Source organism: Notothenia rossii, assembly GCF_949606895.1.
Source record: "Notothenia rossii genome assembly, chromosome: 4".
In the NCBI taxonomy this organism is placed as follows: Eukaryota; Metazoa; Chordata; class Actinopteri; order Perciformes; family Nototheniidae; genus Notothenia; species Notothenia rossii.
This window is the reverse complement of record NC_136902.1, coordinates 17,251,173-17,272,253: the sequence shown is the minus strand read 5'-3', so window position 1 is coordinate 17,272,253 and position 21,081 is coordinate 17,251,173. Positions and strand designations below refer to the sequence as shown.

The 21,081-nt window shown below is 40.6% G+C and overlaps 1 protein-coding gene across 1 annotated transcript in view; it reads left to right on the top strand.

The window, feature by feature from the left end:
• The window catches only part of LOC307037815 (sterile alpha motif domain-containing protein 10-like), a 55,163-nt gene that overhangs the window by 22,104 nt on the left and 11,978 nt on the right, over positions 1-21,081 (top strand). Inside the window, exon 3 of the mRNA XM_079678958.1 lies at positions 13,531-13,699. Within this exon, the coding sequence (XP_079535084.1) occupies positions 13,531-13,699 (169 nt within the window). The remainder of the gene's footprint in view (positions 1-13,530; positions 13,700-21,081) is intronic.

Here is a 21,081-nt window from a genome sequence, read left to right as displayed (position 1 = left end):
ACATCCTATGAGCCAAAAATCACTGCTCTTGTTCAAAACAAAAAATGTCCCTTCTCCCATTGAGAAAGTCAGCGATGACAAATCACAAATGAGGTGATAGCACCTAGTTTACTATAGTAGACGTGTAGTGTAGTATTCATTCATATGTTTGTTACCCGTATCCCTTGTTATGGGTTTGTGCACTGAAGGGTTTGACAGTTCTTTCTGTATTCATTTAAATGCACTTTGTAACGTGTCTGGGTCAAATGTGACCAAAACGTATGATTTTTTTGTTATTACTTGAAAAGTGAAAAAATAGTATTGCTACAGTTCTACCTCTTTGTGTTGCATTGGAGCTCTTTAGCTGTTTTTTTTGTATGTGAGGACATTTATTAAGACTTCTATTATTGTATTCAGTAAATGCACTTTGTGATGTGCCTGGCTCAAAAAAAATAACCTGAATATTTGACTTCTAAAGCAAACAAATGTAATGCTACAACTGTGCACTTCTTTTCAGATTCTGTTAAATTAATGCTAATTTGTTGTGTTTTTATGCACTTTTTGACCTACCTTTGTTAGATGAACAATGAATAAAAATGGCATGTTTTTCATCGTAGCAATATGTGTTGGTATAAAATGTGTCACTACCCGCTTTTTACAGGCCGCTGAATGTCTGGCCCAGCTGAATTTTGTAGTTATAAAATCTGGCCCAACTGAATGTGTAATTGAATAGCCCGTAGTGGATACCGCCAGAGAGAAGCTGTTTTTTTAACGAGTGCTAAGAGAACTGTTAACTCACTACTTGTGATGTAACTGTGCTTGTACAAGGAAACACATGCTGCATAAAAATGTACTTAATACTGTCCCATGTGTCTAAAAATCTCATTTATTCCACAGATGCATGTTTTCCCCCCCGAAGCTCAGCAACAGCTTCAACAGAACTGACTGGCATAAACACCGGGTATGAAAGTCATTTCGGTGCTGAATGGCTGTTGGGGAAAGCTTGCTTGGTGGCTCAATATCTAAGCAGTATAATGTAAGCACTGCAGCCAGAGCATCATTTACTTCCTCACATAGCTCTTGTGCAAAATGGAAGCCCATCTGTGCTGCACCAGAGAGAGGCAAAACAAAGACGAAAAAAAAATCTATTTTAGGCATCCCGCCTGTGTTTGACCTAAAACACCATATGACACAACAGCCTTCATCCTGGCTACTACTCTTTACATGAAAGCGAGCAGATAGCCCAGTGGAAGTCATTTGTTTAGTCTCTCCACCACAGGAACGTTTGCTGTAAAGTGTACATATGCACCTCGAGATTGTTCAATAATCCATAAAAGACTGCCCCCTCAGCTATAACAGCTATAAAAGGCTTAATAAAAGACGAGTGGGAAGCTGTTTCCATGTGATTACACAGAGACTGGATAATTAAACCTCCTCCATACCATGAGAAGTAAGGCTTATCATTTCCTTGTGGCAACAGGCCTCTTCATGCATTATTCAACTACTGGTACAGCAGTCCAGCCCTCTCTGATGTGTCTGTGTGTCTCTTGCATTCACAACAAAAACCAGTGTCCCTTTGTACCTCTATCTTAAACCATCTTTGTCAAAAAACAAGCTTGGGGTGTATTTCTCATGAGGTCCACTGGTAATACTAGTCCCATGCGAGAAGGGTTTTAGGGTTATGTGTGTATACGTGGGTTGGCATCTGTGGGTCCATTTCTCGAAGGAGTGATGATTAGATTATTCTCCATTACACTGGTTGTGCACACATCAGCTGTAATGAGGGAGCCAGTTAAGTGAAACACCGCTCAGCTTCTGCATATAAGGTGGGACCTGCGGGAATCTTCCTTATCATTTAAGAAAAGCTAATATAACACAGTATGCACTCGTATGCAAACTCCTGTGCACACAGACACACAAACACATACACACACACACACACACACACACACACACACACACACACACACACACACACACACACACACACACACACACACACACACACACACACACACACACACACACACACACACACACACACACGCACGCACGCACGCACACACACACACACACACAAACACAGCCGCAAATCTGTTATTTTGCAATGCTGACAAAATAGGCAGAGCCACGCTTACCCAAAGTACATGCAACAATATATAACATATATTTACAAGTGTTTTCATTCAGCATTTTTCTGTTGTCTAGCTACCTACAGTACGTACAAAGTGGGATAATTTGATTTGCTCCCTATGCCGAGGTCCTTCTCAGGAATTCTCGAGGGATGAAAGTGAGTTTCTGGAAACATGGCTGATTCTGCACATTAAGGTTAGAAGTTAATTGGGGCTGTAGACAGATGAAATTACATTGGTCATACCGGCAGCAGGTCTTAAAATTGAGGTTATACACTCATTTGTATTCTTACATTAGTGTATGTGGACCTGCATGCAGACCTATCCAGTTATAGGTTTTTTCCAAATAATGACTCATTGCATTGTGGCACCGTCTGCATCATCCTTGAATTGGCTGTTGTGCGACTAGCCAGAGGAGGGGAGGGAGGGGTCTGCGGTTGTCTCATTTTGCTTTCTGACACACTTCTTGTGGGTGAACCTTTAGATGAGACTGGGGAATAGGTGATATAACAGAGACACAAATTAGGAAGTAACAGCAGCAGCTGGGCCTTCTATCAGAACCAAGCTTAGAGAAAGTGAGGCCCTTATTCACTAAATTGCCATGCTGGGTTTGCAAATATAACAGACCTCTCTGTGATTATTTTTCCCCTCCTTATTACAGTGGCGGAACTTTCCAGCAAATACCAACACAAACAGTGAATTATACCAGAGAGAAAACACACAAATATAACACACAATGTCAAAACTTTGACCACTCGTAACATATATTACATAAACCGACCATTAGTCACTGTTGTTATGATTGTCCTGCATCTCTGCTTATGTACGAATACATTAAAATACTGCCAAACTCCACTATGTGCAGTGCTGCCTTGACATCAACTCGGGGTCTGCGTGTTGCTCTGTACCACTCTGAATATTACATTTATCATATTCACAGACAGGCATTAATATTCTTTGTGTATATTGTGTGCCCAAATCTTGTCCGGTAATAAGCTGCCCACTGCTACTCCATATTACATATGTATATTTATATATATTGCATTGTATATTTTAGGTTACATTTTGCTGCATTTAAAAAATATTTTCTGTGGCTGAGATTGATGGTTCGACCGACTGTTTGTTAATTATTTTACCACATTGGACTAGACTGAAATATCTTAACATAAGGAAACTTTGTCCAGAAATCCATGATCCTGAAGAGGAGGGACATGAAAGGGAGATGAAAATGTCAAAGTGTTGTGTTACCAATAGCATATACGTATATCTCAGTGTCTCTCTGATAAAATGGCAGACATGTTTGTACAGGCATTGGGACTAGAAGATTCATCCACTGAATTTTCCTGTAGCGCCAACTCAAGGTTGACATTTGTGTCTTTTTTTGTGAAATGTCTCAACAACTATTTGATCGGTTGTGTTTTGGCCTTTTTATTGAAAACCATCATCACCCATCATGATGACCTGTCACATAAAAACATGTTTTTATTTATTGATTTATGGAGACTGCCCTCACCAGAACAACGACCGCTTGGGTTGTTTGTTGCAAACCCTGGAAATAAATTGTGTTTTCTGAAAAGTCACCTCTTGTAATGTAAATAATGATTGTCATCCCACAGAAGGAAAGGTTAGATTTAGAGGGATCTTTTAATACAACCACAAAACCTTTAGGCTTTAAAAGGCTTTAATATATCCGACTCTGACTGCAGAGGCTATGGTTGAATTTCACTTCCTTGCAAAAGACTGCACTGGTTTGTTTTTGGTAAGTCATTGTATTTCCCTAATCTTGACTAAACCGAAAGGTGGCAGATCAGACAACCCCCGAAATGAATCATATCACCTCACTTGTTGTCAACCTGGCATGTGCTGGCACTTCATGCAAGCATCATCTTTGTTGGCTGATTGCTTTTTTGTTGTCTTGATGATGCAGCAGAGAACTGAGGTTTCAAACACCGAGACACAGAGAAAAACAAATAAGTGAGCTGCTGGGTGATGTTAAGTGTTGCTCTGTCCGAGACCCATGTTTGACTCATGCTAAATAGAGGGTTTTGTAAAAAATCTCTTCTGGCCTTTTGTCCTCCTACTGAGAGTTTAATCACATTTGCATGAGTGCAAAACATTTACAAACTGCATGTCTCGAGGACAACCACCGGCAAAGCCACGCGGCAGCTAACAGAGACTGACAGTTAACACACTTGCCCACACACTCTCTCGCACAAGAGCACACTCATTGAAACTAACACATAAACTTGATCAAAATCACAGTGACATACTTACACACATATGCATAAAGAGTAAACTGAGCAGTGAGACGCACAGAGGTGCTAAATGATGTAACTGTAACAGCCAGGAAGAAAAGGGAGGGGGGTCGATTCAGTGATACTGAGAGGAAAGAAAACATGGAATGAGAAAATGTGAAGAGGTGAGAAGGAGATATGAAGAATCATCTGTCAGTATCCGTCAGGGTCTTTGGAATAGAAGAGACGGATTGAAGATCTGATTCTGTAACGACAGGAGAGGAGGAGATAGATCGGCACTGTAAATGGAGAGAGAGAAAGAGAGAGCTGTTAGACATCCGAGCTTACAGAGAAGATAGAAGAGAAGTGTTTAGTAACCTGTGGAGAAATAAAGTGACAGCAGGAGAAGATGCAGAGCCGAAAGAAAAACGCAGGTGTGAGCTAGAGTGCATGGTGTGCAGATTATACATATATAAATCACAGATTGATTTACAGTCACACACACACACACACACACACACACACACACACACACACACACACACACACACACACACACACAGACACAGACACACACACACACACACATACACATACACACACACACACACGCACACGCACACGCACACACACACACACACACACACACACAAACACACACACACACACACACACACACACACACACACACACACACACACACACACACACACACACACACACACACACACACACACACACACACTCTCTGCTAATTGGCGTAGCATCATTGATCAATCTCAGGCAGGATGTAGATGTGCAGAGACAGAGGCTTTATCGGTCACAAAGGGTGCATTTTTTAGGATTCACCACGCTCTGCTGAAGTTTGGCTTATTGTGATTCAGTTACACTGAGAGGCAAGGCAGGCTGTTGTAATCATAGAAAAAAAACGTACAGTATGCACCTTAATGGACAAAAAGTAGCTCCATGCCCAGAAGCACTAGAAGTCAAGGAACACAGAAGATGGAAGGGAGGAAACGAGAGAGGAAGCTGAGGCGAATGGGAGGAGGGAGGATGTCAGGCCGGCCGGGGATAACATTTACGAGGAGCACGAGGCGGGATAAGAGACAGGATAGAACAAAGTAAGCAGAAAAGGACAAATAAGCTTTCAGAGGATACAAACACAATGATCAATAGAAGAAAGTTAGAGTGTGTGGACTTGTAAGGGGGAAACGTATCTAGCTAGCAGAAACACAGTGAAGAGCAAAGAGATAGAACTCATGATACAAAGATACGAAAAATCTGCAAATTAGTTCATTATCATTTATTACAATTAATGTATTTATTGCATCTATTTCCACAAAAATAAAGTGATAGTATAAATGAAATAAATAGGTCAATGTTGATCAATAATAGAGTTATTTGAGAAGGCTGAAAACAGTCTAATCTGGACATGAAGGTACAGCTATCAGACATTTAGCATTTAGCTTAGCATAGAGCATGAAACAGTTAGCATGGTTGTGGCCGCAAGGTAGAACCAGTTTTTCCCTTTTTTAACGGACCATCTACATTCGTAACTTGGCAAAAATATGATGAATCTACATGCACTGAACAGTTTCATAGTTTAATTTGGTAACACTTTATATTAAGGTACACAAATTAACCATCAACTAGTTGTTAATTAACATGCATATTAGCAGTAGGCTATATTGGCTCTTTATTAGTCACTATAAAACACTTATTAATGCCTTATTCTACATGACCATATTCTACAAGTAATAAGCCATTAGTTGAGAGTTTTAGGAAGTAGGAGAACGTGAACTGAATAGAATGGCAGTAGACCAGTAGACATCCATGAGTACACTGCCACTAATTTTCCCTATGCATTCTGAAGAGTAAAAGGGTCAAGTCCATCAGAAAGCAATGACTGTAAGTGTGAGCCTTACACTTACACTGTAAGGATTAGTAACATGTATTGTGTTTGTGTGATGACATGCGGAGATGTTGGTTTAAAGTTAAAACAATGAGAAAATTCGCGCTAGCATTTGCGCTAGCGTTAGCATACACGGTAGCGTTAGCATACATGCTAGCGTTAGCCATACTAGCCTGTATATACATGCTTATTGTACAGCTAGCATTAGCTATATTTACCTTGTTTACACTTAGCGGTCCTATGTGTTAATCTGTGTATGTTACACTTACATGTATGAGATCATAAAGTGCCTTGTAACTTCTTTTTGTATAGTTTCACTCCGTTTGAATGTCAGTGGACTGCAAATAAGTCAATAAAGGACCATGGCTGCTCATTCCCTGGCTCTCAAAAGAGTTTGGCTGGCTGTTTAATCTATGTTGTTCACTCACTGAGACAGTGCAACACAGAGAGAGAACAGTACACAGTGTTTCCCCTAGGTTTACTGCCTTGGCAGGGTGCTGCTCGGGTACCTCGAAAAAAAAATTCGGGGCACCCAGATTTTTTTTATCCTTTGGAGCAGAGAGAGGGACTGTGGATTATTGTTATTGATATCGTACAGTAACAAAGTATTTGTACATTAAAAAGTAATAAAGTACAGTGTTACACTATACTTTATTACTTTAATTCAAACTGTATTCCCTTCTTACCATGTAGCCTACACTTCTTCCTTTCATTGATACATTTAAATCACCTGACTACAGCATATAACATACCTGCTGCAACCCTGTGCTGCTGCTGCTTCACTCTGCCTCATCCTCTACTGCTGGAGGTAGCTCCACCTCATCTGATCTCTGATATGAAAGCAATCGTGTTATGATCATATTGAGCTATTGGTGTGAGTCTAACATTAAACAAGCAGTCTGCTTGTCATACATTGCGGACGATACATTTTAAGTGGCAATTTGTTGAGTCACTGCCGCTAAATGTCGGTAGCATCAAGCTAGCAAATCCTGCATTAGCCTCACATCAACAAGTGACAGAACATCCAATTATTCTGAGCTAATTTACTGAATAAAACAACTCACATCTCCTGTCTTTTTTTTCACCCAACTCATTCGACTATTCTTCAGCTGGCGTTTCATTGTTGTTTTCTGTCAAATTCAATACTGTAGTTCAAAACCGCGGTAGCTGCTCACCATCTGTGAGCTATTTTTAGAATGCGCACGCTACGTTCGTTGTCGCGTTCGCGCGCATCCACCTGGGCAGGCTGTGTGTGTCCTTCTCCTGTGACGATAACGGCTTGCGGTTAAAAAATAATAATAAACAAAATTGAAACTGGGGGGACACACAAACGGGCAGACTGCAGAGCTGTTGTTCTCCTCCTTTCCTCCGCTTTTGTCTCTGATTGTGAGTGTGTGCATTCTCGTGTGTGTGTGTGTGGGGGGGGGGGGGGGGGGGAGCCCCGCCCTTCAGAAACAGAGCGGAGGGAGAATGTGAATACGCAAGGCTGTGGACACTGAAACATGCACATTGGATAAATAACATAGGCGTTTAGTTTATTTAATAAAAGAGCACATGTTCAATGTGAAAGTGACCGTAGATATATTACTTCAGTTGCAATTTGGTGCTATATATATATATATATATTTTTTTTTAAATAATAAAAAAAAAAAATGTAAATAAAATTAAAAAAACACCTTGAATTTTCAGGCAGGGCGCGGGGCTCCGTTGGCAGGGCGCAGCGCCCCGCCAAGACAATGGTAGGGGAAACACTGGTACACCTATTGTGTAAGAACATACAAGCAGGTCACACAGTATGATCACAAATACATAAACTGTTAAAAATCGGTTTTTATTAAAAAGTACAGGCTGCATATGTGTTCTCAGCCTTGGAGAAACTTGACATGTTTTGGGATGTGTCTGAACCTCTCTTTAGTGGTTCATTAATAAAACTGATATTTCAACGTGTGCCTACTTTGTTCATGTACTGTTGAGGTTAATTTCAGTAGTTGTGTGCTATAATGTATTTACTTAGTGTGAAGAGGAGGCAATTTTAGAATAGGGAACCTGTTCAGGTCAATTAGAGTCAAACTATACCTGCCAACCCATACCGATTTGGGCGGTAGTCTACCGCTTTTGACATGTTTCTAACGCCTACCGACTCAGCTGGCTTTCCCTACCGATTTTCAATCTTCCCAAACTATAACAAATAAAAATGACTCTACATAGACACTGGACTCGACTTTTGGCGGACACCGTTTGCAGCGTGTCTGTTATCGCATCATACAAACAGTCCTCTGTGATTCTGAAAGAGAAAGAACGTGCAGACCTGGGGTAACGGCCCGTCCACACAGCGGCGTGCGTTGATGCTTCACCATTCAATTTGAATGGGGTGACGTCACTTTTTGCCGAACTGCATTTTGGGAAGCGACGTGTTGCTGGCGTTGCTCGCTTCAAAAGTTGAGCAATATTCAACTTTTGGCGCCTTGGCAGAAGCGTCAGCCAATGAAATCCCGTTTATGCAAATCTGCCAGTACAAGCGCTCGCCAATCAAACCGCGTGTATGCTGGGAGAGACTACGCAGGTCATTTTCCTCATATTCCAAAAAATGGAGGAACAATTCATTATAGCGGTAGTTAATCACCCTATGCTGTATGATCAGTCTCTGTTCACCTACCGGGATACAAACCGGAGGAGCCAGGCATGGAGGGAGGTGGCAGAGACAGTGGGTGAAACTGGTAGGTTTTCGCCTGCTTGGGGATTTTATATCCAGTTTACTTCGTTTTAACATTGCTAATGCTTTGTATGTCGGGGGCGGGAGATTCATGTGATTGGTTGTTGGTCGCGTTGCTCGCAAAAAATCCTCAAGCTTCAGATAAGCCCATCTCCAAGCGTCAACGCACGCCGCTGTGTGGACGGGCCTTAACGCTGCCTTTCCTCTGCACCCCCGGGGCTGATGGGTAATCACTCCCAAATGAGTTTAGGGAACAGAGACGAGGTATTTGAATACTGCAGGATTCCCCGTTAGTATCAGTGTCTCGAAAACACATGTTGGCGACTGAAAGACATCCAGTGTTTGGTCTTTTCCTGAAGCATCCTTCATCTACAGTGTCTCAACTGAAAGAGGACCACAAACACACACAAAATATAATACCATTTTAAGATTTGGGGATATTTATCTCCCAGTCTTTCACTTTTTCTGACATTTTCAACACCAAACATGTCGTTAATGTCTCTGTTTAGTGAACTACAGCAATCTGAAAGCCTGTACATTATTTATATCACACTTTTTTAATGCAGTAGTTTCTGATTTATGGCGCAACACAAAGATATTTTGCTCTGTGCAAACCTTTGACTCTAATATGTAAACAACATGAAACAAGAATATGAACCTGGCTTTATCCAATGTTCACGCAAGAGTTCTACATCCTGACACATCCTTCATCTACACTGTCTCAACTTAAAGAGGAACAGAAACACATTAAAAATATAATAAAATGTGGAGACTTTGGGATATTTATCTCCCATTCTTTTATTTTTCGGGCATTTTACAGACCCAACATGTCGTTGATGTCACTGTTTACCAAACTACCACTTTTTCTGAAAAATGCATAAAATGATGCAATACATGTTAAATAAATAGTTTATACATGTCATTTCTGGGGTTCCATTTCTTCTGATTACCTCATTTGGTCGTGCACATTTGCCGCGCGCAAACCTACCTCTTGGATTTGGAAAGGTTGGCATGTATGAAATAGCTTATTGGTTATGAACAAGACTTCACTTTAGAATAGGGAACATGTTCTTAGATAGAAAATACCTAATTAGAGTCAAACTACTAGCTTATTGGTTATGAACAAGACTTCACTTTAAAATAGGGAACATGTTCTTAGATAGAAATACCTCATTTTTAGTTGTTTAGACTTAATTAACACTTATAGTTTCATGTCTTGTTCCATAACAATAGATCATATTTGTTAAGTTTTATTATGGGAGAATTACTATTCTTGTGGTACTACTGCCTTATTAGGCCCATATTGGGCAGCGCATATTAAGACCAAAACTCATGTACAATAAGTTCCTTACTTGAAACAAATAAGCACTAATTAGAGGGTTATTGAGGAAAAACTCAACTAATGGCTTATTACTTGTAGAATATGGTCATGTAGAATAAGGCATTAATAAGTGTTTTATTATGACTACTAAAGAGCCAATATACTGCTAATATGCATGTTAATTAACATCTAGTTGATGGTTAATTTGTGTACCGTAATATAAAGTGTTACCACGTCCGGTTATCAATCTTCTTATACTCAGCAAGAAAGTGAATACGCAGATTTACCAAAGAGCTATATTTGGAAACAGAATTATAACAACATAATCCAATATACAAGATATTTGGTATACACACAATATTTCCATGTTAAATCCATTAAGGACTGATCTGCTAAAACACATGACTTTGGCTAACTGTGCCGGCCATGTTGGTGCTTACAGCAACATATTACCTTCCCCCTCTGTCTCCTTCTTCTCTGTCCTCCACCTCTCATTAGACTTCTGCCCCATATACAGCCTCCACTTTGCCTATTCAGCCCCTCCATCTCTCTCCTGAACGTAATGAATGAGGGAGCTCCTCCCGCTGGACCTAAAAGTAGGTCTCAGGAGGAGTGGGGGGAGGAGTGGAGGAGGTAGTAAAGGGTGAACAGGCAAACACAGAACTGGCCAGAGGAGATACGGTCTGATGGATGGCCAGAGAACAAGGGAGCGGGAGGAAGAGGAATGAAGGAGGGATGATGGGGAGCTATCGTTCCATTTTCCTTCTGTCTGGCTTCTTGATGATGAAGGCCACTACTCAGTCAAAGAGTTAGCCATTGCCTCTGCGCACTGTCTGCTCTATATTTTTCTCTTTCTTTATCTGACTGTTTCCCCCCTGTGTCTGCCACCTTCCCTTTGCTTAGATGTATTTGTAACGTTTAGTGTACAGTTTTATTAAATGTATAAATGTCAGCAAATATCATAGATATTACATAATTTACCTCATCACAACATTTAGACGATGATCTGTATCTCAGTGTATCGTAAGCCCTTTATTTAATCTCTTATGTTTATGCAATGTCATGTAACTTAGTCACTATTGAGGAGAAGTTATTACAGATTGTTTGGATCATCTTTTGGGAAGCATCTCTGTACATCTCTGAGTTCTAGATTGCCAATAGAAAAGATGACCATTCAAAAATGAGGACACCCCCCTTGTCCACATTCAATCTTCCAAAAGAGAGAGCCTTTACCCAACCTTCCTAACTCATTCTCAATGAATAATGGGGCTGAGGCAGTAAATCTGGGTTATTAAAATGGCTTTACTCGGGTTAGAAGTATGTGTGTAATATGGAAACGAGCGAACACACTGAAGCGGAAAGATGGAGTTGTTTTCAATTATGGCCTACAAAGCATGAACACACTTAGCTGGTGGACCAACCAGAACTTGATAGAGCAGCTGATTGGTGCTTAAATTGACAGGCGGAGATTACAACTGCAGGCAAAGATGTAAATAGATAGGAACCTGTGTCTTTCACTAATTGTGATGTGAAGGTACCCTGGGAGCTCTTAGTGTCATTAACAAAAAAGCGACGAGGACAACATTGGATATTAAGCAACAAGAGTGTGTGCAAGTTGCATTTGTGTGTATGACATTTCAGCATACATAATCCCATTAAATGCAGTCAGTTATGGAGTGGAACGTTTGGCAGCAGTTCTGTGTTTTTCTGTTGAAAATCAGCCAAAGCCTTTGTTGTGGAGTTGGCACAGTCAGAGCATGAATGAATGGATTAGATATGAGACAAAGTCACACAAGTGAGAGAGCTGAGGGGACAGCTAGTGGTTGTCTTTCCTGCCCATATGAACTCGAAGTGACTTTATTAATGGCCCTATTAATTCCCAGCACAGAGCTGTGAGTCGTGACAGAAAAATAAAAGGGCTGACATATTTTAGGAGAGAGAAATGGAGTATGAGAGGAATGAAGACACATACTGTTGTTGAAAGATAAATATGACAGAATCCCACTAATGCAGCTTTAGTCTCTGCATAATGAAGGTACCACTTTCAGGAGAAATTAGCTTTGTAAAGAAACCACAGCGTCCACGATACTGCACAGCCAACGTTGGTGGAAATAATATATGAAATGTAATTAGTGTATCAAGATATGTGGTTGATAGAGGGGTGAAGTGCCACATTGTACAGATTGTGAATATTGTCATACGTGAGAACACGTAGCAGAGGATAGCAGCTCTACATTTGTCTCTCTAAATTGGGGTTGAAAGGCAAAGACTGAGTGCAGTGCTCCTTTTCATCAAATGAACAGCATCTGTTTGCCCTTCCCTGCCTACAGACCTTTACACCTTATGTTCACTGCTAATTTGGGTTACATTTGGGCTCATTATGTTCATTTACAAATGTGAAGAGTAGACTACAGCTTTTGAAAATATTTTTAAATCTAAACTTGAAAGATAACTCACCTAACTGTAAACCCCAAATAAGCTGCTTTTCATTGCACTACTTTATTTGCACTCACAGCACTTTCTATGTGCGAGTGAACTACCTGAAGGGATTGCTAATTTCACATTAATGAGAAAATCCAGCATGTTGCAAATGTAAGTAGTAAGTAAGCTGGAGCGATTACAAGGTGATTATTTGGAAAAGCAATAAAGAGCAATCATCAAACCTGCGTCATATTGCACCTCAGGAAATGAAAACATAAATATATACATATACTCGCTGACTCTGAAGGTTTCTCATTCCTCTAATATCCAGTCTCTGATTGTGTTATTATGAGAGTGCTCTCATACTTGTTTGATTTTTTGATTGTATATATTTATATAATAAATATATGTGTGTGTATATGTCCGCGTCTGTAGCCTGTTATTGTCTCATTATACCGCACTGTGAATGAATTAAAAGTAAATATATAAGTTGTCATGAACACATCTGTCCATCAGACAGAGTGCTGCTGTGCCTCCTGTCATCATTAATGGACGTCTCTTTAAAATGACCGCTCAGAGGAGAGGAGTTCTCCTTTCTCTAACCGCCTGCTGCTTCCCCTCCTCTCTCCTTGGTTCCCCTCCTTGACTCCTCTGCTCGCATCTCCTGTGGGCGGGACTAAGACACGAGGATAGGAGTCGAGGAGGGGAATTAGAGAAATGAGAAACCTTCTCTGTATTACTAATACTGTACCTGCAACAAACACACACATGCAGCAGCGCAGTGCATCTGTTGATATATTGTTGTTGTTGTGTTTCAGTTGCGTCCGGGTGAAGCCTTCACTGTGTATCACACCAGTCCTACTCTGTCCAGCCTGTCCAAACCTGTGGTGCTGTGGACTCAGCAGGATGTCTGCAAGTGGCTTAAGAAGCACTGTCCTCACAACTACCTGACATATGTAGAGGCCTTCTCCCATCATGCCATCACAGGTACTGTACAACACACAGATGCATGCAAAGACAACCATATGTGTCTTTTTCAGATTCTTATATTGTAATGATTACTAGTTTGTGCATATTTGATTAAAATGACCTTATAGATGTTCTTCCCTCTCAGTGATGTCTCCATTCCCCTGTCTATTCACCTCAGCTCCTTTGACTAAGCCCAGCAGTGATGCTTCTGTAGACAAACATACTGCAAACCAAATGCCATAAAAGGCTTATCAAATGTCACACAAGTTTTATTTTAGGTTTGTGGTTCCACAGCTTAGCTTCTTCAACTGGAAACAGGTTTACACCCAAATCTCTCCAAAGGAGATTTAAAAGGCATTCATAAGGGAACGAAAGGAGTGCAGCCTATTTTTGGAGAAGAAAGGGAAAGCTGCAGAAAGAATGGTGGGTTATCGTGTTCACCCCCCACACACATATACATTTATTTGTTAGAAAGCCCACATAAATGCATGCAAGTGTATACACTCACAAACCCAACAGACACACATGAGCAGGTACATTTATCATGTGTACACAAATACACATTATTCGCACACATTGACAGACCAGACGGTAGAGCAGTTTTTTTTTTAGTGAACAGATTGCTGTTCTGCGCCGTAGGGTCAGCCGCCACTCACATACGTTCCCACACACACACACACACACACACACACACACACACACACACACACACACACACACACACACACACACACACACACACACACACACACACACACACACACACACACACACACACACACACACACACACACACGCACACACACACACACACACACACACATTTTTATGTATGTATTCTAAAACCGAGAGACAGAGACACAGAGGCTTAGATCTAATTATTCCTATGAATTCACATGCCGCTTGTCCAGCTGGATTTCATTTTGCCAGGGTTATAAGCTTCTGGTTAGTCTTGCGCAAAGGCATTTTCACGCGCATTCTGTGTGAAAATGTCTTTTTGTTGTTGATGCATATGGTCAGCATCAAAGACACATCAATAAACAGAAGAATGTTGGATCACACCCACAACCTAGAAATGGATCGTGTGTCTGTATAATGTTAGTTCAGTGACCCAGCAGTCATTTTCTCTCTCTCGGTCTCTCAGTAATGGCACCATTACAGTGGAACAAGCTGCCTGGGGAGATCAGCGCTCTTGCTTTTACATCTAATATGTGTGTGTTAAGGTTCATGCTGCCATCTTTTGTTATACTCTTATTCATTGTATCATGACTGATGTTATTGTTTTGTCTCTTTCTTTCCCAATATTGTCGGTGGTAGTAGTAGTAGATAAGATTAGATACTGTGATACAGTCGAATGCTTGTCAAAAGCAGGAAGTAGGTCGTCAGACTGTGTGTGCAATGTAATTATAATTCTGATCCAACACAGTGAAGGGTCGGGATGAATGGTGTTCCCTATATCACATCTGTGAATGCTACTCTAGTTGACAGGCAAGCCAAGATTTAGCATTGGTGTTTGGCAAAAACCCTTTAATAGTTGTCAGTTTAAGGTATTTGTACTTAATTTGAATATTCCAGTGTGCAGTACATTTACTTGTAAGTTTTATTTCCAAGTTATTTGCCGATTATTGTTTGCCAGGCTAAATATATGATGAACTAAGATTGATTGTCTTATAACAAATATATATAGCATACTTATAACGAACCAATCCAAACACCGATGGTATGATTAGTTAACCATTTCTTGCTGCAATCAACATTCCAGAATGACAATTTAAAGCACATGTCTTTTGTAACTTTGAAGACTGATTGTCCTCTTTCTTGATTCAGAAGTTTCTTAGTGTTGCTTTCATTAAAAGATCTTGATACTGTTTCTCAACCACACCTTTTAGATTTTCTTATAGCAGTGCTAGCAATTGTGGCAGAGAAGTAATGCGTAAGATAACACTTACAGTTTTTCTCGATTGCTAACACACTAAAATTATACATAAAGCACAATTATTTTAACTGACACTCAAAGAGCAAAACATCGGCTCAAATCTCCAAAACTCTAAACACGTTTTCAGATTTTCACACAATTTGCAAATCAACATGGCACTTTTTGCCAACCACTGCACACGTTTCTCCACGTAAGACACAGGAATCTGACATGAAGTCACGTGTTAGCTGGTTTAAAACACTGATATTCAAAATGCCTCACACGTGGATCAATGATCAAGAAACACATTCAACCTGACCAAACACCTGATAGCATAATTGTTGGCTCATCAATCAGGATGTTAGCACTATAAAAAGACCACAGGTGAGTACTTTCTTACAGAAACAATAGAAGCCAACATGGAAGCAAGAGCAAGAGGAAGAGGAAGAGGTGGGTGGGAGTGAGAGGAGGAAGAATGAGAGGTAGAGGCAGAGCTGGAGGGAGAGGACGTTCAGAGGGTTCAGCCTAATCTAAGCCGATTTACTGTTGCCTCTGTAATCCGGACACTTAGACTTGAAAACAGATTAGTTGCCAGTTTTTAGCTCTGCATAATTCATGATATATCATTGCTTATATCTGTTGTGTGAAAAGTATTTACTTCATTACTGTAATTGAGTTGTTGGCATGTTGCATACTATAACTGTACACAAATCCTGCACAATTACTTTTATGCAACACAGACACTGACCATATCTGTGTTGTTTATCTGAAGGACTGAGAAACAAAGAGGTGCAGGTGGAAGGCTAAGGATGTTCAATGAGGCACAGGAAGCAGCAGTTACAAACTAGGTTTTGGCAAACAATGCCATCACACTTAGAGATCCGAAGCAGAGTAACTATGTGCTGAGATGCATGTTGCACAATGTTATTTTTGAATAAAATGTGATTTTCATTTGTATTTCTTCATTTACTGTATTTCTGTAAACTCAAGCAATCTTTCTCTGCAGAAACCTCTATGTACAGAGCATAGCCCATAAAAGATGGAAGTGCTTTAGATTATGCTCAGCAGTGTGTAGTTGGGTGGTCAAACAATCGAGTATTATGAATGAAGTGTGTTATGTTTGGTGCTAAAGTTTGCATTTGGTAAGTGTTTGTGTAGTTTTGAGTGCAGTTCTTCATTTAGCAGGAGAAATTAGGTGTTTTGCACTTTGGGTGTGGGGTTTTGTGAATTGTGTTTAGTGTTCTGAGAAACTGAGCAATTAAAAAAAAAATGTGTGAGAGCAATCAAGAAAAACTGTAATATACAGTAGGCAGACTATAAACATAGGCCATATTTTCACCCTGTATCAATAATGTGATACGTTACCAGACAATGACAGCTGACTTTGCATCCACAGCAGGTGATTGTGTTTTGTGCATTCAGTCAATATTCTTACTATGATAAGACATGGCAAAAGCACTGTAGTTCAGCAGGTTTGAAGACTGCAGGTATCAGACAGTCACTAAACTGTAACCTGTTGTCCTAACCTCATGTTCATGTACTTCCCCATGGCTTCAGCTAGATTGCATTTACATACTGAGATCATGAAGCAGGCTAGAAGACCTCAAAATGTGGTCTTTCAGATTGCATTACATTCCAGCTGCATGAATGTACACCATGCAGTAATCTATTTTTCATTATCATGATAACAAAAGCAGATGCAGGTCACAATGTTTTTATCATGTGAGAGTTACAGGTGATGCAGATAGGATGTAGACCTAAGGGAAAATTCAATGTATAGGTTAAAAGTTTAAGTGGACAAAGGTGGCTATGGGCTACACCCTTACCTTGGTAAGGATGTAATACAGTAAATGCCTTTAGGGACAGCATGGGCTGAATTGCTCTGCTATCAAACGATTAATCCAAAGGGTATTCTTTTATAAGGAAGTCGTTACCTTCCTCCCTTTCAAATTGCTTTTTGGGCGGGCTTAAGTGTCATTATTGTCCTATAGCCGAGGAGACCTGTTTCCCACTTGCCCACAGACGTTGTTGATAAGCAATTAATTTTGAAGCCAAATGGAGAAAAGCGATCTCCATTGAAACAGCTTTTGTTTTTGTGTCTCTTTTCTCCCTGTGACAGCACTACTTTCCCTATCTGCAGGCAATTATTAGGAGTTGCATTAAGTCTGTCTGAGGGGAATTGATTTGAGCTCCATTTATCTGCTTTGTCTCATTTGTACACACACACACACACATACACACACTACGACAAAGACCAAGGACGCTGTTTTTTTTTTTTTAGAACACACTGGGACTGATGTTGGCAAACACACACCAGAGGGCTGTTGGAGACATGGGTTAAAGAGGTTGATGAGTGTGCAACTGCGTGTGTAAAGAATAACTGTAACTGGGCCCAAAATAAATGGAAAATGATTGTTGTTGTTTTCCCAAGATAGTTGTGCTCACACAAAATTGGTTGTTCCACTTCATGTGCCGGAACCAGAGAGCCACTGGACTCTGAGGAGAGGGAAATCATCTGCCTTATTTTGACACACACACACACACACACACACACACACACACACACACACACACACACACACACACACACACACACACACACACACACACACACACACACACACACACACACACACACACACACACATTAATCCATCGCCAAAGCTAACTGGTTTGTCATGGCTTAGTCTGCCAGACAGTGGAGACTTACACACTGTAGAGGCAGCGATTGTCTGCATTGTTCCGGTCCATCTTGTTGAAACGCAAGTACTGGCTGACAGTTCTGTCCTCAATTAGCTTGCCTAGGTCCAGTGAGAGCTATACATCATAGCTCAAGGGTAAAAGTTTGAGTAGTAAAACATATAATTACTGCTACTGTACCTTCTGATATAATTGTCAGTAGTCTGTCCTCATACTACAAGGTATCTATTGGGGAAATATTGACCTAGGCCCATAACTTTGACCCAGTTTATCAGTTTGTTATGACCTCATTGAGCACAGCAACCTTGGCTGATGTAGTCTGTGTGTTTTGTCTCCCTGTTCCTGCCTGTTGCCGTCAGCTATTAGAGGTATTTTAGTGCTTTGCCTGTTTTTTATTGTTTTGCACAATGTTGATTATTATCTCAGGACCAGTTAAATATGGGTCTGGGGTAGAGATCTTCAGAATTGGTTTGGCAACCGATTGTTTCAACATGTCTGGTCAATTCTCCGGCCGTTAACTTCATAATATACTGTATCTATATCTCCCCGTGTCTCTCTGAGTTTCGTCTCCATTGCTCCAGAAGTTTCCAACACAGTATCAATCACTTAACCTGAATAAAGCTTGTTTAATAAAATAAATGACTGTTTAACAATTAAAATATACATATACAAACACTAGCCGTCCTGATAACTAGCATCTATAAGAAATGTAATTCAATACTTAACTTTCTAAATGTTTAAAACTTGCATCAGATGCATTTTTGAAACTAAAACCTATTTCACTTGAGAGCTGCAGTTTTACTTGTGGGAGTGCATGGGTCAGCAGATGAGTCAAATGTATGAAAACATGGGAATATTGACTAGAAGTCCAGTAATGAGCTCCAGTTGTAGAATATGCAACTGTTAGGGGGCCGGTAGACATCAACAGAAGTGCCAGATGGTGAAGAGCTTCCCATGTCCCCTCACCCAGGGATGTACCAGAACTGAAATTCTGCCAGAGACTTCGAGATAGAAAAGTCCTTTATGCAAGTGCCTGAGGGCGCAATCCAAAAAAACATGTTGGTCCTAAAACATTAATACAGTTATTATGATTAAAAGAGGATGTCTTGATACTGAAGAGTTTCGAGACACTTTAGGATGTCTTGCTGACAACTGCCTCCTCAGTTTGTATAAGCAAGACGCCACTAACCACTGCACTGATTCAAAAGAATACATGCTGCATGAACAAAAGTCGTAGTACACTGACAAAACTACTAACTGTACGAAAATATGCACAGCCAGTCAATCGAGTGCTATAATTCTAAAACTGTTTCACAAACCCCATATTATTGACCCCAAACTTACTTGTTTGCTTGTCCCTGTTTGTCTACCCTCCCTCATATTGTAAAGGGTCTTTGAGTTGTGAAAAGTGCTATATAAATAAAATGCATTATATCCTTCTTCTGTTAGAATACAGTGGTATACAGTTTTAGGGAGCATGGGCAAAGGACTGATGAAGTGATTTGACTTGACCCTGTGTTGCTGAGGTCATGGTGATGTGAACACTACAGCTTGGGGCATGTTACATTAGTTTTTACCACAGGTTTGAGAGGCACTTAGCCCATGCTGGGTCCACTGAGGATCACAACAGACCTGCCTTCGTCTATCACACTATCACACACATCAATCCCTTTCATCCTTGGGCCTGTTGTTATGAAACCCGACTCTGTTAAGGAAATATATAGTAAATGTTTATACAGTGTATATACTATATATATATACATTTGATGCCAGGGCATAGGACTCTATTCTCTTCTAATGTATCTCTCCCTTGTATTCCTATGTTATGCTCTGTTTCCTTCTTCTCTCTCTTGCAATACTAAGACAGATGTGCTCATTAGCTACTGTTGATGAGTGAAGGAACAACAAACATAGTTATTGTGTCCAATTATCTACATTTTGAGTTTATGTATGTATGTGGTAAAGCGAGACGCTGTGTACTATGTGCATGATATTAGAACATACTGTAGAGAAATGGAGAGAGAGAGATACAGAAAATGCATGGATGTCTTCTGGAAGGAAATAGGAATGTGTGGAATGATATGGAGAGTGAGCTGCATGAGTAATGAGTCTAATTATTATGATTTGGGCATGGTACAGAGCCACTGCAGGTATGATGGATTCCTCTTCTGTCTGCACCGGTGAAGGACACAGCTCCCCTACCCATTGTGTGTGTGTGTGCGTGTGTGTGTGTGTGTGTGTGTGTGTGTGTGTGTGTGTGTGTGTGTGTGTGTGTGTGTGTGTGTGTGTGTGTGTGTGTGTGTGTGTGTGTGTGTGTGTGTGTGTGTGTGTGTGTGTGTGTGTGTGTGTGTGGGTGTGTGGGTGTGTGGGTGTGTGAGCGCTTGTAATACCACATTGTCTAAGTTTTGCATATTGCCTCTGTGTTTGTGTAAGTGCAGCTTGATTGTATAATCTGTTTACTTTGGGTAATGGTATGTTAAATGTGTGTGTGTGTGTCCCCAGGGTTAACTTCCAAACTCTGTAGTTAAGATCCAGCAGACCAGGGGCCACATTTATAAAGCCTTGCGTAGGATTCACGTGGGAAGGTTGCTTAGATAGGACAAAGCAAATAAATACAGACATTTTCTGATTCATAAAACACTGTGTACCGGCGTAGGACTTGCGTGCGGCACGTCCTACGCCGCCCTTTATAAATCACAGTCAACTCGAAATGAGGCGCAGCTTTTGCGGGCTTCACGTAACGCCAGTGGCGGCGCCAGAGATTTTCTCTAGGGGATGCTGTGGG